This window comes from Oratosquilla oratoria, chromosome 4, assembly GCF_046742065.1.
Source record: "Oratosquilla oratoria isolate Oo_2021 chromosome 4, ASM4674206v1, whole genome shotgun sequence".
Lineage (NCBI taxonomy): Eukaryota > Metazoa > Arthropoda > Malacostraca > Stomatopoda > Squillidae > Oratosquilla > Oratosquilla oratoria.
Window position 1 is genome coordinate 32,970,965 of NC_134780.1, and position 26,350 is coordinate 32,997,314.

A 26,350-nucleotide genomic window follows, 5' to 3' on the forward strand; every position below is an offset into this window, starting at 1 on the left:
GTGTCAAATGTGGTTCATAGCTGGGAGATAGAGAAGGTGTGGGGGGGGGGGGTAAACTGTGTGCTGACCGACTACTTGCGACCACCAATACCAAGAAAGAAAACATGTGATAGACCCAACGTGCATTGCTCCTTTCCTGTACACAATTAGGTAAACACTCACACACACACTTTCGACGGATGGACAGCGAAGATTGGAGTTCTGAAGAAAAAGTTAAATTTATGTGGATCTCAACATCAAGGAAGTACCTTATTGTATTTACAGGGAAGGGGAAAGCTCGTGGTGTAGTGGGAAGGTGAGAAAAAAGGAGAAGGGGAAGGATTACTGAGGGAAATGGAAGGAAATGAGGAAGAGGAGGACTTGGTCCAGGAGGCCAGGCATCTTGTAAACAAGCGGAGGACTGAGGATGATTTTGGAGAAGAAGGGATTAACAAAAATGCAAAAATTAGACATACAGATAAGAGCAGCACAATGGAAGGTGAAGATAATAATTTCCAGGGATTTAATGAGGGGGGGGGGATACCAACCTACCCAGACTAGCAAGACTAGAGGAAAAACTTGAACAAATGACCGAACATTGGGAGAATAGGTTCAGTAACAGAGCAAAGATTGCGCAGAGAGTTGAAAAATTGGAAGAACTAGAGAAGGTGAACAAAAACTTAACTAAAGAAATAGAAGAATTAAAAAGACAGTTAAAAGAAGTAAAAGATGAGAATGAGGAATTAAAGAGGAATAATAAAGACTATAAAGAGGCCATAGCAAAAGAAGCACAAAGTTGGAAAAAAAATCCAAGAAAACAGTAAAGTTGCATTTACTGACATAATAAAACAGCAAATGAACGAACAAACTGAAGACTCAGTTATTAAAGTGATGAGACAGAAGGAGAATATAGTAAGAGACTTAGCAGATAAAAAGAAATGTATAATTATATTAGGAATTGAAGAGAAATATAACCCAAATAGAGCCACAAGAATCAAAGAGGAAAAAGAAAAAGTAAGTAGTTTACTAGAATTAGTTCAGGAAGATGAACCTGAAATCATGAAACAAATTGAAGAGATGTTTAGACTCAGAAAGTATAGTACAGATAAGACCAGACCAATTAAGATTAAATTCAGGTCACAAACGACAGCAGAGAATATCTTAGCAAAAACAGGGAAACTAGCAGCAAGTGAACAATATAAAAAGGTATGGATAAAAAGAGAAATGAATAAAGAGGAAAGAGAGGAGGAAAAAAATGAAAAGACAAGAAGCTAAGGGAAAAAACGAGAACAGAACAGAGTCAGAAAAAGAGAAATTCTATTGGAGAGTAGTGAATATGAAAGTAAGGAAATACGACATACTAGAGAAAAACAAAAGTGAAACAGAAAATACAATGGAAGTAATAGAAAATTAAAAGTGTCTTACACAAATATAGATGGATTAATAACAGGATTGAACGAACTGAATGATTATCTGAAGGAAAAAGAACCGGATATAATGGAAAGAAACAAAATCAAAAGGTCCACTGCCACCCAACAGTGTAGGACATAATGCATATAATTATTGGATTAGAAACAGAGAGACAAAACAAGGGGGTGGAGTTATGTTCCTGACTAAGAAGGATATAAACGTGAGGTGTGTCACATATGGAAAGAATACAGTAGAGATGATTATGATCGAAGTGGAAGACAGAGATAAGAAGAGCAGAAAATTTGTAATAAACTATGTGCCTCCAAAAACAGCCTCGTGGGAAGAGAGTGAACATAAAAGTACGTTAGAAGACACAAAGATAACATTAAATAAGATAATGGAAGATGGAGGAAGAATAGTTATGATGGGTGACTTTAATTGCAAAGAAGTCTGCTGGGAAGAGATGACAGTAAAGGGTGGAGACGACTCATGGGGAAATGTTCTACTCGAGATGATTATTGACCATACAATGACACAATGGATACAAGAGAACACTAGGTATAGAAATGAAGAACCATCGAGACTAGACCTAATAATCACATCTAAACCTAAAATTGTGGAAAAGATTGAATATAAATCACCAATAAGCAAAAGTGACCACATATTGATTGAACTGGAACTAAATGAGGAGAAATACGTGAAAAGAAATGAACAATATAGAAAAGGAAGAATGATGTATGATTTTTTTTTTTTTATATATAAAATAAGAGAATTATTTCAAAAAGAAAACTGTGAAAGAATATACAAAGAAGAAACAACAGTGGAAGAGAAATGGAATATTTTGACAAAAAATTATAAAAAAGGAGTGGAAAAGCATGTCCCAAGACAAAAACAAGAAAAAGAATATGTAAAGTGCTGGTACAACAATGGAAGAAAGACAAAAGACCTGGAATATTGGAAAATATATACTTGTTATAGAAATGAATATGTACAAGCGTGCAGAGAGGAAAAGAGAAAATATGAAAAAGATGTCATAGAAAAATGTAAAGATCAACCAAAACTATTTCACAGATTTGTAAACAACAAACTGAAAAACAAACAAGATTTAGAGAAATTAAGACAAGGAGGAGTTGAATACACAGAGGAAATAGAAATGGCAGAAATTATGAACAAGCATTTTAAATCAGTGTTTACAAGGGAGAACATACAACCTGGGGAGATCGAATGGAAAGTGAAAGTCCCCCCTATGAAAGAAATAGAAGTAACAGAATGAAATAATGAAACACTTGAGTAATCTTGATGTCAGAAAATCGCATGGACAAGATGAAATAGCAGACTGGATTTTGAAAGAATGCAGGAATGAACTGGCAGACAAAATACACAGCATAATAAGCAGTTCCTTGAAAGAAGGAAAAGTTTTAGAAGATTGGAAAAAAGCAAATATAGTACCTATATATAAAGGGGGAAATAAAAAAGACCCTACCAACTATAGACCAGTCTCTCTAACAAGTACAATAGCAAAAATTTGTGAAAGAATTGTCAAAAGTAGATGGGTAAGGTATTTAGAAAAAAACAATGTGCTAAATCCAAGGCAATTTGGATTCAGACAAGGACGATCATACATCACCAATTTAATATGTTTCTATTCAAGGCTAATGGATATAATACAAGAAAGAGATGGATGGGCTGATTGTGCATTTCTAGACCTAAAAAAAGCTTTTGACAAAGTACCACATAAGAAGTTGCTTAAGAAAATAGAAACTGAAGGAGGAATACAGGGCAAACTGCTTAAATGGATGGCAGACTTTTTGCAAGAAAGAAAAATGAGAGTAGTGATATGAGACAAACACTCAAATTGGGATGAAGTAATAAGTGGTGTTCCACAAGGAACAGTTTTGGCCCCAATAATGTTTGCTATATATATTAATGATATGGATGAAGAAATTGAAAGTTATATGAGCTTCTTTGCAGATGATGGAAAACTATTAAAAAAAGTGAACATGGAAGAAGATTGTGAGTCACTACAGAGTGACCTAAATAAAGTATGGGAATGGAGTAGGAAGTGGGAGATGGAGTTCAACACTAAATAGTAGTATAATGGAATTTGGAAAAAGCAAAAACAGAATAACAGGATCATATAAATTGGAAGAAGAATGAATAAAAAAAAAAGTAGAAAATGAGAAGGACCTGGGAGTCATTGTTATGAATAATATGTCACCTGAGAAACATATAAGATTTTTGGAGAAACTTATAATTTAATAAGAACAATCAAAGTGGGATTTACATACCTGGATGAAGAAATGGTGAAGAAAATTCTAATCATTGATAAGACCAAGATTGGAATATGCAGCAACGATGTGGTCACCAAGTACAAAAAATGTATAAAAAAAACTTGAAAGAATACAAAGAGCAATGGGATGATAGAAATACAAGAGGACATGGAAAGAAAATCAAGAAAGACAGCTATAGAAGAGATCTGAAAAAGAACAGCTTTTCTCACAGAGTAATAGGCAGTTGGAACAAGTTAGATAAGAAAGTGGTGTGTGCAAAAACAATACATGAATTTAAAAATAGTTTAGATAAAATGAGATATGAAGATGGGACACCACGAGCATAGCTCCGCATCCCATAAAATACAACTAGGTAAATACACAGGACTGGAAGAATGTAAACATTTTACCAATTTATAAGAGAGGAAACAAGGAAGACCCATCAAATTACAGACCGGTCTCCCTGACAAGCACAGTAGCAAAAATTTGCGAAAAGGTTGTCAAAAATAGATGGGTTAAACATTTGGAAGAAAAAACTATACTGAATCCAAATCAATTCCTATCTATATCACAGAAAGCCCTGTCTAAGTACCTCACTTGACTGTCTCCTACAACCAAAATCTTACCTGTGGGCAGGGATTCAGCGTCTGCCCTTCCCTTCTTCTCTTGAATTTCATTTGTTTCTTCTTCCTGCAGATTCGCTAGAACTTGAAAAGAGTTCTTGCAAACGAGTGGGGCTGGTGAGGACTTTTTTCCACTATACAGCATCTTATTTATAGCCATTTTCCATCCAAGCTCATAGCTAGTTTTGTCCTCCGTATTTTGGGCCTTCGAGCGGAGAACTCGATTCTCCTCTTTAAAGCACTTTACAGCATCCTATTAAGTAGAGATTGTACCTCATTGGCGCTGAACACGGTAACACAACCACTCGCCATATCACTAACTGAAGCAGTTACCCTTTTGACCTGACTTGAGTGACGACTACTGCTCATGTGTAACTACACATGTACCCCTCCAGTCCACTGGCACACTTCCTTCCTTTGAACATGCATTAAAAGAAATATATCACTTGGTTTCACTAGCACTGAGATCCCCCAACAGTACTACATTTATATTTAAAGACTGATCCCTCTGAAACTACATACATATATATACCAAGGCTTTTTCCCCCTTACAAGGGAGGTAGCTGAAAAGAAAAAAGCATAAAATCATTCCCACCCATTCCATCCCTGAATACACTCCACTCCCCTCCACCCTCCCTCCCATCTTAGCACCTCCTGGATGATGGGTCATCCCTGCACTTTGTCCACTGCCCTGGGTCAGAGGCAGAGTCGCAGGACACAGCACATCCACAGCAAGGCCACTTCATTAAATAGGCGACCCCCCTTCTCTGTCCCCCCCATGCATAAAAGGAGAAGACGGGGAGAAATCCCTTTGGGCTGCATCAAATTTTGCTCACACATACTACCTCACCCCCCATTCCACCCCATGCATCACATCATCATCCATATACAACCATTCTCCATTCACCCATCTTCTGTCCTCTCCCGTCCTTCCTCAACAGACATTCCCCTCTTCACCAAAGCCCCTTCACCCCATCCATCCATCACATCCTAGGATGTCCCCTCATGTTCACTCCCTCTACATTTGCCTTCCATACCTCTTTTACTAGTCTTTCTTCACTCATTCTTTCCATCTGTCCAAACCATCCTAATACTCTTTCATCAACCCTATCTCCCAACTCCCTTTCCACCCCTGTTCTCCTCACCTTCTTTTTCACTCTATCCAGCCTAGTAACCCCCATCATACTTCTCAGACACCTCATCTCAAACACATTCAAATTCCTTCTCTCTTCCTCTCTTATGTTCCATGTTTCTGCCCCATACAGTGCTGTTGGCACAATCACTCCTTCATACAGTCTCCTCTTAGCATCCATTCCCAAATGTCTATTCCTCATTAAAACTTTTTAATCTACCAAGGCATTTACTCACTTCTCTCAATCTACATTCTACCTCCACCTTCACTCCACATTTTCTTGCCACATTCACACCCAAGTATCTAAAACTATCCTCTTCCTCCAGTTGCTCTCCCTTAATGCTCACTTCCAGTCTGCTGCCACTTCCACCCCTTGTACATCTCATCACCTTACTTTTACCCACATTTATCTTCAGCTTTCTTCTTTCACACACTCTCCCAAACTCTGTCACAAACTTCCTCAATCCCTCCTCCGATCCTGCCACAAGCGCAGTGTCGTCCGCAAACAACAGCTGGCTCACCTCCCACTTTTCTCCATTTTCTTTAACCATCTCCAATCCCTGACCCACTACCCTTGCATTTACCTCTTGCACCACCCCATCCATGTACAAGTTGAACAGCCAGGGAGACATAACGCATCCCTGATGAAGTCCCACCTTTACCTCGAACCACTCACTCTCTCCATTTCTAATCCTGACACATGCTCTACTACTCTCATAAAAACTCTTGACAGCTTCTAGAAGCTTTCCTCCTATCTCGTATATCTGCAAAACCTTCCAGAGTGCCAGTGCCTTCCTGTCTACCCTGTCATAAGCATTTTCTTGATCCATAAAAGTCCAAAAAACATCCTTCCCCTTTCCTATAGCTTTCTCTCATACCTGTCTTACCACAAAAATTTGATCTACACAACCTCTACCCATCCTAAATCCACTGTTCCTCACCAATTACTCCCTCTGTTCCTCTCCTAATCCTCTCAATCAAGATCCTCCCATAAGCCTTCCCAACTACACTTAACAAGCTAATCCCTCTGAAACTACTACACTCACACTTGTCCCCTTTTCCCTTGTAAAGTGGAACTATACAGGCACTCCTCCAGTCCTCCGGCACTCTACCCTCTCTCCAGCAAACATTAAATAACCTCACCAGTCAGTCCACCATCACTGTACCTCCTTTTTTTTTGACATTCTGAATGGCATCCATCCAGACCAGGTGCCTTACCTGCTTTCATCATCTTAACAACTGCCTTCACTTCATCCTTCCTTATTTCTCCTCCATTGTCCTCACTCATCACGATAATTTTCTTAGCACTTCCCACTGCAACTATCTTTCCCTCTCTATCCTCCTTCACATTTAGCAACTCCCTACAATATTCTGCCCATCTTCCCCTTACTGCCTTCTCTTCCATTATCATCTCTCCATCTGCACCTTTTACCTTTTCTTCTCTACTTGATTCACCTCCTCTTCCTCTCTTAATTTCTTTCCAAAACATCTTTTTATTACTTTCAAAATTTTCTGTCATATTCTTACCCCATTTCACATCTGCTCTCCTCTTTGCCTCCTTTACCTTGTGCTTTACTTCTCTTTGTACCTCTCATATGAGTCCTTCCTCCTATTTTGTAACCAATCTGTGAAAGCTCGCTTCTTTTCTTCTACAACCTTTTGTTTCCTCATCCCACCATTCACTACCCTTCCTTCCATTTCCTCCTGTCCTTCTTGTTCCACACACCATCTTTGCACACTTTGACTCCCTCCTTGAACCATCCCCATTCCTCCTCCACTCCTAGCTCTACTCTATCCTTCACTCCCTCCCACTCCTCTCTCAGCTTCTTGTACTCCTTCTCCTTTTCATTTAAAGAGTTCACTCTAAGCACCACCCTACCTTTTGTCCTTTTCCTCTTTCTCCATCTATCCTCCACTCTCAACTTACCCATCACCAAAAAATTATCTGATATTCCCCCACCCTCTCCCCTTAGTACATGTACATCCTTAACTCTTCCTATTATACGCCTATCTACCACTACATAGTCCAATAACGCTCTATCTACCACCCTTCCATCCACCACCCTCTCCCATGTGTACTTCTGAAACTATTCCATTAATATTTGTCTTCTTTTCTACTGTATAGTGCGACTACACAAGTTCCCTCCAGCCCACTGGTACACTTCCTTCCATTGGACTTGCATTAAAAAATATCACTAGGGCTGAGAAAGCAAATATTTATATGCTCTACAGTAACTTTTGATAGGATGAGAATGGAAAAGAAACATCAGAAAATACAAAACACTTTATTAGACCTTGAAAAAATAAATTTTACTTCAATCAAGCGAGATTCCTTTGATATCTGGTACACATCATGTGAACATGTGGGTGACCATTCACAATATACTAATACTTTTTACAATAAATTCCTCCCTGGTTCTTTATTCAGTACAGAATAATGTTCATTCAATGTGATTCCAATATACACGTTAGCACTGTCTAGGTAAATTAATATTTAATATTTTGAAGCCTACAGAAAGGGAATAGTTTGAGAAAAATGTGGAGCTGCATTTGGGTTGTATAATGTCACCGTGGTTGTTCAACATGGATATGAATAGGATGGTAAGGGAGGTGAATGCAAGACAGAAGTTTGAAAATGGTGGATGAATATGGTAGAATGTGGAAGTAAATAAGTTGTTATTTGTAGGAGACTGCTTGTGGCTGACTCTGAAAGAGTGAAAAAACGGTGACTGAGTTTGAAAGAGTATGTGAAAGAATAAAGTTATTAGTAAATTGATAAAATGTACAGGTAATGATGATGGAAGGTTGAATATAGGTGTGAAAAACTTGAGGAAGTAGAGTTTTAAGTATCTGGGGTCACATGTGGCAGTGGATGTCAAGGTGAAATATAGAGTAAAGGGAGTAATTGCCAGCATGGAATGAAAAGTATAATGAGAAATAGGTATTAGGAGACAAATGGAAGGAAGACTGTATGAAGGAATGATTGTACCCAGTGCTGTATGAACTGATTTTTTTTTTAAGTGAAGTGTTTCATAAATATGATATGATAAGAATGTATATAGGGAGAAATGGAGAGGTGAGACAAGAGTACAGAGGTGCTTGGGGAGTTGTCAGTTAGGATAGAATAGATTGCTAAAGTGGTTTGGGCATTTGGAAAGAATGAATAAAGTACAACTGGAAAAGAGTGAGAATGGAAAAATGGATGGAGTGAGGTTTAAAGGAATACTGAGAATGAGATAGATGGGATGAAGTGGGGTCCGAAAGCAAGTGGAATGTCTCAAGCAAATTGCAAAATATACAAGCAAAGCATGAGGGAAATTGAGAAAAGTTGATGGATGATGTGACTTGAAGAATTGTTCTCACCTGTTTCATTATTTTCATGTGGATGAGATGTGTGTGTTGGGGGAAGGGATTCATGGTAAAGCAGTAGGAGGTAATCCAGCTCCAGCTTGTGGAACATGCTGCATTTCTTTGACTAAGTTTGATAGGGACAGAGTAATTCTTCATTCCCAAGATGCTAAAATGTGGTTATATGGTATATATATATATATATATATATATATATATATATATATGTATGTATATATATATACATATATATATATATATATATATATATATATATATATATATGTATATGTGTGTGTATTTACCTAACTGTAGTACACAGGAAAGGAGGAATGCTCATTGGGTCCTGTCTCCTATTCTTTAATTTTCTAACATACCTAGACTCAAATTCATGTACAGTTCCAACTTAATCTATATATCTGGTTTCCAATTATCATATTTAGATTTGAACTCGTGCATTGTTTGAGCTTGGACTATATCACCTTCTAAGCTATTCCAAATATTTATACATCTATATGGAAAACTATATTTCTTCACATCCTTTAGACATGTGGTCTTCCTTAATTTACTTCTATGACCTCTTAACCCCTTCCATACGGTGCCGCACACGTAGGCGTCATGGGGAGCGAGTGTATTCGCGAGGCTGCCATATCGGCGTCTTGATTATATTTATTGTAGTCGCCCCTGTGTTTTTACATTCTCTCAAATGTGCCCTGAATCCCATTCTCTGTGGTATTCAAAATTCGCGGGTGAAAGAGAGAACGATCGATATAAGCGGTGACTATATTTTATGATGCGAGTATTATTACGACACGTCGTACGGCTGGCATTGGCTGCTGCCACTGAGATCTAAGTCCATGACGCCTACGTGTGCGGCACCGTATGGAAGGGGTTAAAGCCCTCCCATCTTTAATCAGATCTCTTCTATCAATGCCACCTATCGCCTTTAGTAATCTGAACACTGTAATCATGTCGCCTCTTTCTCTTCAATCTTTCAAAGCTGGTAGACCCACTACTTTTAGTCTTTCCTCATTTGGTTTATCTACCAGGCTGGGGACCAGTTTGGTTGCTGCCCTTTGTATTCTATCTTGCTAATATCCTTCATTCTGTGTGGGAACCCTACTACTGACACATATTCCAGTCTTGGACAGATCAGGGTTTCGATGAGTTTTTCATCATCTCTTCATCCATATATTGGAATGCCACCTTAATCTTCTGCTTAGTCCATGTCTCTCCCACAATCCTGCTGATATGTCTGCTAGGTGACAGGTTGTCTTTTATCAATACTCCCAAGTCTTCCTCTTTTGCTTTTGTTTGTGTGTATTTGCCTAATTGTATTTACCTAATTGTAGTATACAGGCATCTTTGAAAGTTCACTAACACCTATCATGACATATGGTTGTGAGACATGAGCAATGACTACAAAAGACAGAAGTAGAGTGCAAGCATCAGAAATGAAGGCAAGACTAGAAGAGATAAAATCAGAAATGAGAATATTAGAAAAGAAATAGGAGTCTCTCCAATTCTAAATAAAATAGACGAAGCACAACTGAGGTGGTTGTGACACCTTGAAAGAATGAATCCTGAAAGAATAGGTAAAAGAAAAAGGGAATGGAGACCAAATGGCACAAGACCATGAGGGAAATCAAGGAAAAGATGGAAGGATTCAGTTGCAGAGACATTGGAGAGACGGCACCACCTACCACCACTGGATGGGCTGCTGAGAGAGCAGGGAGTCTTACAAGATAGAAGAGAATGAGGGAGGAAAAGGCTGAACCCACTGACAGAGTGAAAACTCTACCTGGGAGCAGATGTAAGATGTAAGGTAGTATACAGGAAAGGATCAAAACAGTTAATAAGTCATTCCACTACCTTCTGGAATTCTTATGAATGCACCCCAGTTTGGTATAGGAAAAAACTATGTGTAATGTGTATACCAAAGGCTCTTTAGCCAAGTCAAAAGGCACGTACCTACTCCCACTAATCCCACTCCCATCCACCACCCTTTCCTCCCTCTCATCTTAGCTCCTTGTGGGTCAGAAGCAATGTAGCATGACAAACATTTAGAAAATGGCCTTAATCACTTTCTAAGGAAAATGACCAGAAGATGGCCAGCATGAACTTTGAATCTACATCATATTCAAATAAAACCTATTCGTCCACCTCTTCCTTCTCAGTACCTTGGGGATGACAGATCATCTGTCCCTGACCATTCAGCATGACCTGACAGCCACCATCAATTTACTTCCACCACTCTGGGAATCCAAGCAAATATAAAATTTCTCTCCCCAAAAAGTTTAAATCATGACCATACCCATTATCTGGTTTAAATAATTTGCATTCTAGACATTTTCTGTCATTGAAGCACCGCTACCATCAATGCCTAAAGACCTTCCTAATGTTGCACATAAAAAAATAGGACACTCTTTCTATATGGAACTACTTGAGGCACATGGAAATGACATATTCCACATATAATAATAAAAGTTGCTACAATTTCACATAAGGCAACCTGAGTTTATCATTAATATATTCATTGTAAGAAATTATTCTCAGACTTTCTAAAATGGAATGATAATAAAGCTGTTATTATAAATGTAGCATACTGAAGAATAACAAACATGATGTAATCTACATAACATTTTTCATTAGAAACTAAGAATGGCAAACATGATGTAATCTACATAACATTTTTCATTAGAAACTAAGAATGACAGATTACAAAGAAAGTTGTAGTTTTATGTATTCACTATAGGTATTTTTGAAAATATACAGTAATATTCTGTAAATCTAATATAGTCTATATTATGCATTATATCCACATTTATTCTCTATTGTATGGCTCTACTAAAAATCACTTGAAAGCAAACATTAAATTTGTGAAACTGCACTTGATTTACATTCAGCATGGAAGGATTTCTATATACAAAACCATATTGGCATATAACCTCCATTAAACCTACATTTGAAGACTTCCTTGTACTTCATATTTACAAAACCAACACAGAAGAAAGTGATCACAATGAGATGAAACAATTGCAAATAATTACTGAAGCCACTTTATATAATTTCCTTTTCATCACCCATTACTTTTACAACTGAAAACTTGGTACTACAACCTGCAATACTAGATATTTTGTATATATGCATGAATTTGAATACAAATGTATACATTAAAAAATTCAGTAGCAGCACTAAAGCAAAACAATGTATATACCAGGTTTTTACATTGAATTATAATTTTTCATTCAATATATTTCTTTACACTTTAAAGGTCAACTGAGAAGATTTTAGATTTCTTTATTTTTTGTTATTTCATGCATGAAAATATAACTAAGAAGAAGTTAGAATGCTAAAATGCATGTTTCTAACATTTCATAGTCTTGAATTTATCCAAATAGCATGATCTTAAAAGTGTCTGGTAGCATTCGAACTTTTCAATGTCATAGTTACATTTTCCACCACTAGGGCAACTAATGACATCAGTATTGCCAGCGAGCAACACAATGGGGATTTCACACCAAGTAAAGAAGATTTATCGAATTTGGATGCCCTCTCATGTTCCAATGTGGGTACAGTACAAGGATATATGTGCGAACCAATTCGAATATCCAAACAAGACTCAACCGACGAAGAACATGTTGAGAGCAAGGAATCTTCAGAGGATGAATACCTTGAACAAGCAGGAAACAAGGACTGGTGAGTTTGTTGGAAAGCATTACTGCATGCACGCTTTACGTACATAAATGCACACCACCATAATTTCGTTGGTTTGTCATCAGACATGTGGATGAAAGTTTGAAGGCATGAAATAGTAGGCCTAATACCTAGAAGATGTTGAAGGGCCTGGCCCTATCTACCAGGCCCCAGCATACCCAGCAGGGCTGGTTTCGACTTTATTTTGATGGAAAAACATCCATACAACCACCAAGATTGCATGGATAGTTCATCTGTTCATGCAAAGTTAGCTGCCATAGGCCTATGGACAAGCAGAAGGAATTTTGATTAAATTTTCTAATATGCTAACCTTCTCAACTGACCTTTAAAAAGTTTACATACTAGTCAATGTAGTTTTTTTTTCTAAGGAAAGGAGAAGAATCAAGGAGTAATAGGGGAGATCAGCAGGGTTTGACAAATAACTAACATGACAAATGGACAGTGAACTTCAATAAAGAACTTTGGGAAGACACTGAGCAAACACATGAGGGGAGTGCCTGTTGGAGGTTGAAGAAAAGAAATAAGGCATGATAGCATCAAAATTGGTCTTGAAAATTCACTGTAATATGGCAAGTGTTTCTCAACAACTGTCTTCACTATGATCACTAGAACATTTGATTTTTGCATCTTTAAGATATATTGTCTGCTATACAGTGAGTTTCCTTTGCCAGTTACATCTATGTCAAGGTGATTCATCTTCCCTAAGATGGAAAGGTAAAAATAGTAGGGAGGTGTCATCAAACTAGAAATAGGGAAAAAAGATAGAAACGGAAACAAGAAAGAGGTGACTGGTCTGATGCAGACAAATCATATGCAGCAAAATGAGAAGATGATTTCACAAATGCTTATTTTGAGACACTAGGGTTACTGATATAATTTTTTAATTCATTGCCCCTGGTCTCTTTTGATGGTGATACATTTTATAAATTCTGTACTGCCTGATGCCAGGCAGCTAGGTTCTACTCTTGGGAGGATCCTTCTACTAACCAACAACATAAAACAACAACAATTCTCCTTCAGTCCAAGGACCATCCCTTGGCTAGATGAAACCAACATGAAAATATCCAAAACCTGCATTTTACATAATTGAGTTGAAGTGATCAAGAAAACAATTCTGGAAGGTTAACAGCAAATTACAGATCTGGAAACACACTTGCAAAACACAAGGTTCACATGGCACTTGTATACCTTACCAAGATCTATGTTCCTGACTCTCCTACAAACAAGATAGCATAATTGGTCACATTATCCATCATTTTATCAACATATATCATGAACAGAGCTAATACAAACATTGACCCTTGTGGGACTCCATTAGTAATTTTCCTCCATTCAAATACTTGTCCATTACTTATGTCTTCATTAATCTGTTCTTCAGGAAATTTCTCATCCATCCAAGCAAATTACCCTTGAAACCTCCAATACATTCCAGTTTTTGTGAGGTACCTTATCACTTTCTCTACATCCAAATAAACACAGTTCCAACCAACCAGTTCTTTCTTAGATGCACACTGATTACTTTTGAATAAAAAATTGATAAATTGGAAACACATCATATTCCTCTTCTGAAGTCAAATTGTGTTTTCCACCAGGAATTTTTCCTCTTCTAAATACTTCTGCCATTTACCTTTCACACTTCTTTCACACACTTCAGCTGCCCCATTGATCAAAGACACTGGTCTATAATTTTGAGAAACTCCATCACCACCTTTATAAATTGGTACAATTCATTTACATCTCCAGCTTAGTCTATATTCTTGATTTCCAATTATCATATTTAGAGCTGAATTCATGTATTGTTCCAGCTTGGGCTCTATCACCTTCTAAGCCATTCCATGTATTTATGCATCTACTGTGGTGTACATGTACCCCACAAGCATACCTGTGCATAAAGTGCAAGTTTATGCATGGTAGAGTTGTGTGGTAGTTGATCTGACTCAATGGTCAGAAAGGCAAGAAAGGGTCACTGCAATTAGGTCATGTCTGGTCTAGTGTCAGGTCAATCCTTTGTATATATACTGCCTGCCCTGAGTAGGCAGGCCATTCAGTCAGTTAGTCAGTTCTCTACTCATTATATGTCACTAGACCTTCACAGTCGGTCCCCCACTTGGGGACCACACCATGTTTGCCTCTGACACACATACTTCACTAGAATAAAGAAAACAACAAAACTGCACATCACTCTCCCTATGTCACCTTTGCCCAAGTAACACACACCCATATGTTATACTACTGTAAATGGAAAACTGTATTTCTTTACACACATGTGCATGCATGTGTGTATGTGTGTGTATTTACCTAGTTGTATTATACAGGAAAGGGAGCTATGCTCATAGTGACCCATTTTTGTATCTTGCAACATCTAATTTGTTCTTAAATTCTTGTATGGTGTTTGCACACACTATTGTTTTGTCCAATTTGTTCCAGACATCCACCACTGTGTGGAAAGCCTTTTTTTCAGATCTTTTCTATAATTGTCCTTTTTGAGTTTCTTTTCATGCCCCCTTCTTTTTCTTCTATCCCACTTTAATAAGTCTTCTCTGTCATGGACTTCAATGCCTTTCATGATTCTGTAAATGGCCAATAGATTGCCCCTTCCTCTTCTTTGTTCCAGAGATGGTAGTTCCAGTTTAGACAATATTTGCTCATATGTCAATTTTGAAAGTGTTGGGGCCATCTTTGTCATTGCTCTTTGGATTCTTTCTATTTTCCTTATATTATTTTTTGTACTGGGTGTCCATAGTGTCACAGTGTATTCCAATCTTGGTCTTATCAGTGTAACTAGTATTTTCTTTACCATTACCTCATCCATGTAATTAAATACCACCTTTATTGATCTTCATAAATTGTAGGTTTCTCCAACTATTTTGTTTATCTGCTTGTCTGGGGACATGTCTTTGGTGATGATTACTTCTAGGTCCTTTTCAGAATCAACTTTCTTTACTTCCATTGCACTGATTTTATACTGTCTTGATGTTCTTTTTTTACTTTTTCCAAATTCCATTATAATACATTTCTTAATATTTAAGTTCACTTCCCACTTCTGACTGTATTTACCTAGTTGTATTATATGGAAAGGGAGCTATGCTTGTGGTGACTCACCTTTGTATCTTTCAGCATCAAGTTTTTTCTTAAAATCTTGAATAGTGTTTGCACACACTATTTCTTTGTCTAATTTGTTCCAGGTATCTATCTGTGTGGAAAGCTTTTTTTTTTTTTTTTTTTTTCAGATCCCTTCTGTAGTTATCTTTTTTGAGTTTCTTTTCGTGTCCTCTTGTTTTTCCAATGTCCCATTTCAATAAATCATTCTTATCTATGATTTCCATTCCCTTCATAATTCTATAGATAGTAGGTCTCCTCTTTCCCTTCTTTGTTCCAGAGTTGGAAATTCTAATTTGGACAGTCTTTGTTCATAAGTCATTTTGGAAAGAGTTGGTGCCAGTTTTGTTGTTGTTCTTTGTATTCTTTCTAATTTTTTTATATTCTTTTTGGTACTGGGTGTCCATAGTGTTGCTGCGTACTCGAGATTTGGTCTTATTAGTGTAGTTAAATTTTTTTTATCATTTCCTCATCCAAATAGACTAATGCCACTTTTATTGACCTCAATAAATTGTAGGTTTCTCCAACTATTTTATTAATATGTTTGTCTGGTGTCATGTCTTTGCAGATCATCACTCCAAGGTCTTTTTCAAAGTCTACTTTTTTTACCTCTTCTTCACCAAATATCTCTCAATATTCTGTTTTTACTTTTTCCAAATTCCATTATACTACATTTCTTGATATTGTGTGTGTGTGTGTGTATTGGCTTCTTTATCAACTCTATGGTGGTTTGTAGTAAAAGCATACTACATTAAGTTAAATTCCCATGCTTCAAAAAGTCCTTCAGAATGGGGCACCATCTTGGCCTTCTCCGAGATGGAGAAGTTTCCATTACATTAAACCAGATCACAAGTAATATGCCTCTCACTGAAGTAACTTATGAGGAAATTGCAGAAATAAACTAAAATGAAAAGGCACTACTACTACCTATCTATCTATATACCAAGGGCTTTTTCCCTCTTACCTGGGAGGTAGCCAAGTCTAAAGGCATATTCCCACTCCCATCCATTTCATTCTCACCCTATTCCATTCCCATCCACCACCCTTTCATCCCTCTCATCTTAGCTCCTCATGGATGACGGGTCATCCCTGTGTCCCGCCCACTGCCCTGGGTCAGCAATATAACAGGACACAGCACATTCACTACTACTACTATCTACGACTAATACTCATTCTTTGACTATTCCACTACTCTATCATTGTTACTACAATCTTTTAAATCAATCAACAACTAACACAATCATAAATTGTTTTGTATATTTAATGACTTATCTCATAAGAATGAGATAAGTATGTCACAGCACAAATTAGGTCAAGGTTCTACGAAGCCAACAATTACCAATGACTACAACTCGAACATTTTAGCACCTGCCTCCTTTCACCTATCTCTTATATTCAGATGACAATAATAATTAAACAAATAAATAAAATAATAATGATAAAAATAATAATAATAAAAAATGTCCTCTGACTAATACGAATCTACTGATGATCCAAACTAAAAATGATTATTAACAACCTATAACAACAAGACCTATACAGAAGCCTCCATCATTTATGTCTTCCATTCCTTGCTATGACATAAGGATGATTCAGGACAAGTCGGCTCACAGTCGATAAGGATGCGTATGTGCTAAATCTTGTCCCTAGGCACATCTGGTACTGGCTTGGCTCTAGAGCTGGATCACATTCCACCAAGTGGAAAATGTGAATCAACCCTGGGTCAGCTGCTCGCATCACTCGTACATTACTCTTCAACACCTGCAACATACATGAACTTTTTAGATTATGTTCTAGCTAATACCAGTTGAGAGCATATAGGTCTCTCTTTTACATATATACCAAAGTGCCAGTCCTCCTTTTAAGAGGGGGGTACCTGATTCAAAGCATATCCCCACCCCACACATATTCAACTCTTTCATCTCCTTTCCCATCTTAGCATCTCATGCACCTCTTCATGTACATACATATATCAAAAGGGCCTTCCTCCTTTATGTAGGTGGTTGAGTCACCCTACATCCATCCAAAAATCCAAGGCTGCCCCTCCTATCTTAGCATCTCATGGATGAAGGTTTATCTGTGTCCCCCACTACACTGCTTAGGTCAGAGTCAATGCAGCAAGACACAGCACTTCCACAGCAGGGTCCAACACCCAGAGCTGGTTTACCTCCATTTTTCCATTGTATGGTAACCCACCACCTCTCCTTTATCTGCTTTAGAAAGTTACAGATGGATGGGGTGAGAGGGGCCTTGAGCAAGAGGGGAATGTCTGTTGAGCAAGGAAGAGAGAAAGCAGGAGATGGGTGAATGGAGAATGGCTGTGTATAGATGATACTGTGATGCTAGGAAGGGAGGGGGTGAGGGATTGGGGGGGTTAGGGAATGGTTATGTGTGAATGATATTTTGACACAGCTCAAAGAGATTTCTCCTGTCTTCTCTTTTCAGCAAGAGGGAACCGAGAGGGGGGGAGGGGTCGCCCATTAAGTGAAGCGCCCTTGCTGGGAATGTACTGTATCTTGTTGCATTGCTCCTGACCCAAGGCAGTGGGCAGGATACAGGAATGACCCATCGTCCATGAGGAGCTAAGATGATAGGGAGGAAAGGGTGATGGATGGGAGTGGGTATATGTTTTTTGACTTGGCTACCTCCCTGGTAAGGGTGAAAAAGCCCTTGGTATATGAATAGATGGATAGAAATTTATAGAGTAGACAAAACCATCCCTTCAAGCTGTATTATTCCCTCATCCATTCATAACCATTCTCTATTCACTCCTATTACATGCAAACATTACTCTCAGATCCAATACCCCTCCCCCTTCTCCTCTCACATTCCTACTAAAACCCAGTTTACATTCACATTCAAATCTAATCTAACACTATCTTTTGTACTTTCTCATCCACTATCATAACCATTGGGCATAAAATTAGATGAAAAACTTTACTGACAATTATAATAAACTGCCCTTAAAGATATTTTGGAGAATGAATAACAAACTGATGCCCACAGAGATCCTAGAGGATTGTATGAAAAATTGGAGGTTTATAATGATAAGAGATTTCACAAACAGAATTGCAGTCCTGAGGAAAAGGATCAAATGAAAAGGTGGAGCTATAATTTGAAATTATAATGATTCTACAAAACTACATTAAATTTAATGTTAGAAGACAAGATGTGATATTCCTGGAGTGTCAAGAGATGATATGTACCAAATAAAATGTTTTGTCTATGGAGTTTACATCAATAACCGACTTACTCTTGATTCTTACCTTATCAAAGAGATCAACATCTTCTCTCCCCCATCCTAAGATGGATGTGTCTAATCCTCCAGACAGCTTCAGGTCTGCTTTGTATAATGCAGCAATACCAAATCCAAATGATCGCCAGTAACCAACTACATCATCAATCTGGAAAATAACACAAAAGCAATTGAACAAAATCTGAAATTCTTGCTACCACATGCACATATAGAAGTGTTGTAAAAATCAGGTTAAACCACTGTCCAGTATTAGAAATTAGTAGGATGAGAAATCACAGTAAACCCTCAACATAACGGACAATATGAGGACAGGGGTCTGTCGTTATATCCGAAGATATGTTATAACCAATGATCCCTTGCTATAATGGATTTTCATCTCTTATAGTGAGGTTTTGTCCAGTCAAATTTTTTGTCTGTTATATCTGATATCCGGTATATTGAGATCCATTATATCGAGGGTTTACTGTACTGATAATATTAATAATTGTCTGAATTTTCATACCTACATACACCAACAGCTTTTTTCCCCCCTTACAATGGAGGTAGCCAAAGTCAAAGGCATAAATCTACTATCACCCACCCCATCCCCACACACTCCACTCCTATTCACCAACCCACCCTCCCTCCTTCTTTTTTTTGCTCCACCTTGATGATGGGTCATCCCTGCATTTTGCCCACTGCGATGGGTCAGAAGCAATGTAGCAAGGCACAGCACATCCACAGCAAGGCTGCCCCATTTAATAGGCAACCCCCCTCTCTGTTCCCTCATGCAGAAAAGATGGGGAGAAATCCCTTTGGGCTGCATCAAAATATTATTCATACATACTCCCATCACCACTCCATCCCCCACCAACTCCTTTCCATGCATCATAGCATTATCCATACACAACCATTCTCCACTAACCTCTATATTTCTGTCTTCTCCCATCCTTCCTCAACAGACACTTCCCTCTTTCCCAATGCCCCTTTTACCCCATACATCCATCTCATCCTTGGTCACCCTCTCATGTTCACTCCTTCCATCTCTGCCTTCCACACATCTTTTACTAAATTTTCTTCACCCATTCTTTCCATGTGTCCAAACCATCCCAATACTCTTTCCACCCCCCACTTTCCTCCTCTCCTCCTCATTTCTCACTTTATCCACCCTAGTAACTCCAACCTTACTTCTCAGTCATTTCATATCAAACACATTTAAACTCTTCCTCTCCTATGTTCGTATTTCTGTCCCATAAGGAACTGTCAGCACAATCACCCCTTCATACAATCTCTTCTTAGTATCCATTTCCAAATGTCTATTTCTTATTAGACTTATTAATCCCCCAAGGCATTTTCTTGCTTCCTTCAATCTATATTCTACCTCCACCCCCACTCCTCCCTTGCCCAACACATTTGCACCCAAGTATCTAAAGCTATCCATTTCCTCCAGTCTTGCTTCCTTAATAGTCACTTCCAATTTGCTGCCATCCTCACCCCTTGTACACCTCATCACCTTACTTTTACTAAAAATTTTCTTTAACTTCCTTCTTTTGCACACCTTTCCAAACTCCATCACTAACTTCCTTAATCCCTCCTCTGATCCTGCTATAAGTGCAGTATTATCAGTAAACAACAGGCTTATCTCCCATTTTTCTCCATTTTCTTAAACTGTCTCCAATCCCCACCCCATTACCCTTACATTTACCTCTCACACCACCCCATCCATGTATAAATTGAACAACCAAGGCAACACATCCCTGGTGAAGTCCCACCTTTACAACAAACCAATCAATCTCTCCATTTCTAACTCTAACACAGGCTCTAATACATACATATATATATACCAAGGCTTCTTCCCCCTTACAAGGGAGGTCGCCAAAAAGGAAAAGGCATAAAATCACTCCCACCCATTCCATCCCTGAATACACTCCACACCACTCCATCCCCCCTCTCATCTTAGCACCTCCTGGATGACGGGTCATCCCTGCACCTTGTCCACTGCCCTGGGTCAGAAGCAGTGTCGCAAGACACAGCACATCCACAGCAAGGCCGCTTCATTAAATGGGCGACCCCCCATGCATAAAGGAGAAGACGGGGAGAAGTCCCTTTGGGCTGCGTCAAAATTTGCTCACACATACTACCCCCCCCCCCCATTCCACCTCATGCATCACATCATCATCCATATACAACCATTCTCCATTCACCCCTGTCTTCTGTCCTCTCCCGTCCTTCCTCAACAGACACTCCCCTCTTCCCCAAAGCCCCCTTCACCCCATCCATCCACCTCATCCTAGGACATCCCTTCATGTTCACTCCCTCCACATCTGCCTTCCATACCTCTTTTACTAGTCTTTCTTCACTCATTCTTTCCATGTGTCCAAACCATCCTAATACTCTTTCATCAACCCTATCTCCCAACCCCCTTTCCACCCCTGTTCTCCTCACCTCCTCATTTCTCACTCTATCTATCCTAGTAACCCCCATCATACTTCTCAGACACCTCATCTCAAATACATTCAAACTCCTTCTCTCTTCCTCTCTTATGTTCCATGTTTCTGCCCCATACAGTGCTGTTGGCACAATCACTCCTTCATATAGTCTCCTCTTAGCATCCATTCCCAAATGTCTATTCCTCATTACACTTTTTAATCCACCACGGCATTTACTTGCTTCTCTCAATCTACATTCTACCTCCACCTTCACTCCACCTTTTCCTGCCACATTTGCACCCAAGTATCTAAAACTATCAACTTCCTCCAGTCGCTCTCCCTTAATGCTCACTTCCAGACTAGTGCCACTTTCAACCCTTGTACATCTCATCACCTTATGTTTACCCACATTTATCTTCAGTTTTCTTCTATCACACACTCTCCCAAACTCTGTCACCAACTTCCTCAATCCCTCCTCCGATCCTGCCACAAGCGCAGTGTCGTCCGCAAACAACAGCTGGCTCACCTCCTACTTTTTTCCATTTTCTTTCACCATCTCCAATCCCTGACCCACCACCCTTGCATTTACCTCTTGCACCACCCCATCCATGTATAAGTTGAACAGCCACGGCGACATAACGCATCCTTGACAAAGTCCCACCTTTACCTCGAACCACTCACTCTCTCCATTTCTAATCCTGACACAAGCTCTACTGCTCTCATAAAAACTCTTGACAGCTCCTAGAAGCTTACCTCCTATCCCGTATATCCGCAAAACCTCCCACAGTGCCTTTCTGTCTACCCTGTCGTAAGCCTTTTCCAGGTCCATAAAGGCCCAAAAAACATCCTTCCCCTTTCCTATAGCTTTCTCACATATCTGTCTTACCACAAAGATCTGATCTACACAACCTCTACCCATCCTAAATCCACACTATTCCTCACCAACTACTCCCTCTGTTCCTCTCCTAATCCTCTCAATCAAGATCCTCCCATAAGCCTTCCCAACTACACTTAACAAGCTAATCCCTCTGAAACTATTACATTCACACTTGTCCCCTTTTCCCTTGTAAAGTGGAACTATACAGGCACTCCTCCAGTCCTCCGGCACTCTACCCTCTCTCCAGCAAATATTAAATAACCTCACCAGCCAGTCCACCATCACTGTACCTCCTTTTTTTAGACATTCTGCATGGTATCCATCCAGACCAGGTGCCTTACCTGCTTTCATCATCTTAACCACTGCCTCCACTTCATTCTTCCTTATTTCTCCTCCATTTTGCTCACTCATCATGGTAATTTTCTTAGCATTTCCCACTGCAGCTATCTTTCCCTCCCTATCCTCCTTCACATTTAGCAACTCCCTAAAATATTCTGCCCATCTTCCCCTTACTCTTGTATAAACTCTTGACTATTCTTAACAGCTTTCCTCCTATCCCATATATCTGCAATACCTCCCATAAAGGTCCAAAAAAATCCCTACCTTTTCCTGAAGCTTTTTCACATATCTGCTTTACCACAAAAATCTGATTGACACAACCCCTACCTGTCCTAAACCCACACTGTTCCTCACCAATTACTCCCTCTTCCTTCCTAATCCTCTTAATCAAAACCCTTCCATAAGCTTTCCCAACTACACTCAACACTCTTATCCCTCTAAAACTAATACACTCACACTTATCCCCTTTTCCCTTGTAAAATGGAACAATACAGGCACTCCTCCAGTCTTCCAGTACTCTACCCTCTTTTAAACAACCTCACCAGCCAGTCCACCATCTTTATATCTCCCTTTTTTTAGACACTCCGCATGACACCCATTTAACCCAAGTGCCTTACCTGCTCTCATCATTTTAATAACTGCTTTCACCTCATCTTTCCTTATTTCTCCTCTATTTTCCTCATTCATCACTCATTTTCTTAGCGCTTCCCACTGCAACTACCTTTCCCTTCCTATCCTCCTTCAAAGTTAGCAAATCTCTAAAATACTCTGCCCATCTTCCTTTTACTGCTGTCTCTTCCATTATCATCTCTCCATCTGCACCATTTACCTTTCTTCTCAACTTGATTCACCTCCTCTTCCTCTCTTAATTTTCTTCCAAAACATCTTTTAATCACTTTCAAAATTTACTGTTATACTCTTACTCCATTTCACATCTGCTCTCCTCTTTGCCTCCTTTGTCTTGTACTATAATTCTCTTTTCTTTGTACCTCTCATGTGATTCTCTCATCCTATTTTGTACCCAATCTGTAAATGCTCCTTTCTTCTCTTCTACAACCTTCTTTGCTTCATCATCCCACCACTACCCTTCCTTTGATTTCCTCCTGTCCTCCTTGTTCCACACACCATCTTTGCACACCTTGTAACTACCTCCTTGAAACATCCCCATTCCTCCTCCAGTCCTAGTTCTACTCTATCCTTCACTCCCTCCCACTCCTCTCTCAGCTTCTTCTTGTACTCCTCCTTTTCTTTTTCATTTAAGCAGTTTACTCTAAGCACCTCCCTACCTTCTGTCCTTTTCCTCTTTCTCCATCTATCTTCCACTCTCAACTTACCTTCCACCAAAAATTTATCTGATACGTAAGAGAGTTGATTGCAAATACAGCGACCAAGGATGAGATGGATGGATGGGGTAAAAGGTGCATTAGGAAAGAGGGGAATATCTGTTGAGGATGCTGTGATGCATAGAAGGGAGTGGATGGGGGCTGGGGGGATGAGGGAGTATGTGAGATTAAATGGAACAGCCTTGCTGTGGATGTGCTGTGTATTGCTACACTGCTTCTGACCCAGGGAAGTGGGCGAGATGCAGGGATGACCCATTATCTAGGAAGAGCCATGAAGGGAGAGAGGGAGAGGTGGTGAATGTGAGAGGAGTATGTGGGGACGAAATGGGTGGGAGTGGATTTATGCTTTTGACTTTGGCTACCTCCCTTGTAAGGGGGGAAAAGCCATTGGTATATTATGTGTGTAATCTACTTACATCTACTAATAATTTTCAAAGGATAGTGGGAAATCATTATGTCTATGGAATGCAAGAAAATTAACTTCTTACCAAAGTGTGGTCATAACTACTGAGGTTCGACCCTGGCCTGGAAACTGATGGGTCAAATTCACTGAATACAATTGGGTAATATACCTGAAATGTGAAAATGAATAATCAGCAACAGGACATTAAAGAAAAATGTGTAAATTTTCTTTGACATTTTAACCAGATAAATATCATGCAAGAAGTCGAGAAAGTTTGTCAGACATGAATGCTTATTACGGAAACCATGAATTGAATCTTTAATAATATTGTTTTTCTCCAAGAATTTCACAATTTTGTCTACCAGGATTGGATTTGTCACCCTTTTTGAACGAGGCCACAACATTTGCTAGTTTTCACTCTTGTACAACTCTTCCAGATTGTAAAGATAAGTTACAAATTGCAATGAGGGTTTGCAGATTGCTTCTTTAACTTCCTAAGTATTCTTGGGTAAATTTTGTCTAGTCCAGGTGATTTGCATACTTTATCTATAACACACATCACATCATACTCTGCAATATCCATGCCAAGTATATGTGTGAATACCGACTGTCCTGGTGGTACTGGGCTGACTGCTTCTGCTGTTCTCAATAGTGAACAAAGATGCAAAATAATCATTTAGGATGTCTGTCATTGCACTCTCATCTGTTACTGTTACCTACGTTTATATAATTATCTTGACCAAGAACTCTTGTGGGTTTATTCATTCCATTCATTCACTTTGACCTTGATCTACCCCTTGCTCTCACTTATTAAGCAGGAAGAAAAAATTACCTTATTTTTAAAAACTAAATATTGTACAGTCAGACTGTGCAAAACATGTAAGGCCAATGACAGGTACCTACTAGTAGTGGTCCTGCAGGATGGACATCAAAGAGAAACATTTCAAAACTACTTATCTGAAACCTACCTGTACCTTTACCTCAATTTTAAGAATACAGTCCCAAGGGGCTAACACTTAGTCTCTAAACTGGGCCCAAAGCCTCACTCATAAACTTCATTATTTCTTCCAATTCTTTCAATTAAAAAGTTAACAACCAACAACTCCCTTCCTTCTCTTGCTAAATGGTGAGACCAAAACAGATTTAACTTACTAAAAGACAGACAAGTCCTGCATTTCCACCCAGAGAAATTTATTAGCCTATGGGCCATTACTAGTTACTGTGGGGCTGCAGATTTTCCACCAGTGAAACTCAAAATAACAATTATTATCATTACTCTCTTCCATTTCCAAAGTGTGGAATAGTAACAGTGGAGTAGCTCGTGAGATTGTTTAACATGTGTCTCAGGGAAGGAAGTGCTCTGGTCAACTGGAGCAGTGTACGTACAGTGCCACAACAACAGGAGGCTGATATGATGGATCAGTCTGTTGAGTGTCATAAGTAAAGCATACGTAAATTTTGAGGATTAGGAGGAAAATACAGGGAATGACTGGGGAAAAGCAGTGTGGATTTAGGAGAGGAAGACAGTGCATAAAGTTTTTGTGATAAAAAAGGTATATGTTTTTGACCCAAGGCAATGGGCAGGATACAGGGATGACCTATCATCCATGAGGAGCTAAGATGAGAGGGAAGAAAGGATGGTAGATGGGAGTGAAATGGGTGGGAGTGGGTACAGTAAGTGCCTTTTGACTTAGCTAACTCCCTTATAAGGGGCCTTTGGTATACAGATAGAGAGATGAAAAGTATTTAACAAATTGTAAGGATGTTTTTGGGTTTACTTGGAAAACGTATATTTTTGATGGAGAAGCTTTGTGGAGTAGAATAGGGGGAAGAGCAGATTGTTGAAAGCAGTTAAAAGATCTACATGAGTAGTAAGGCCTGTGTAAGAGGTCAGAAATGAAAAGAGTAATAGTATGAGGGTTGTATGATGTTGTCATGATTATTCAACATGGATATGCATATGCATGAGGGGATGGTGAGGGGAGTCACCAATTAAGTGAAGCAGCCTTGCTTTGGGTGTACGGTGTCTTGCTACATTGTCCAGGGCATTAGGTGGGATACAGGGATGACTCGTCATCAATGATGACATAAGATGAGAGGGAGGAGGGGATAGTGGAGGAGAGTGGAATGGGTGGGCATGGGCATG

At 39.0% G+C, this 26,350-nt stretch overlaps 1 protein-coding gene across 1 annotated transcript in view; it reads right to left on the reverse strand.

The window, feature by feature from the left end:
- Positions 1 to 7,685: 7,685 nt before the first annotated feature.
- Chsy (Chondroitin sulfate synthase) overlaps positions 7,686 to 26,350 on the reverse strand; it is a 99,023-nt gene continuing 80,358 nt past the window's right edge. The window contains exons 11-13 of the mRNA XM_076183883.1: positions 24,290 to 24,373; positions 18,845 to 18,982; positions 7,686 to 17,339 (exon numbers count right to left, since the gene is read on the reverse strand). Coding sequence (XP_076039998.1) covers positions 17,130 to 17,339; positions 18,845 to 18,982; positions 24,290 to 24,373 — 432 coding nt within the window. The 3' untranslated portion in view covers positions 7,686 to 17,129. The remainder of the gene's footprint in view (positions 17,340 to 18,844; positions 18,983 to 24,289; positions 24,374 to 26,350) is intronic.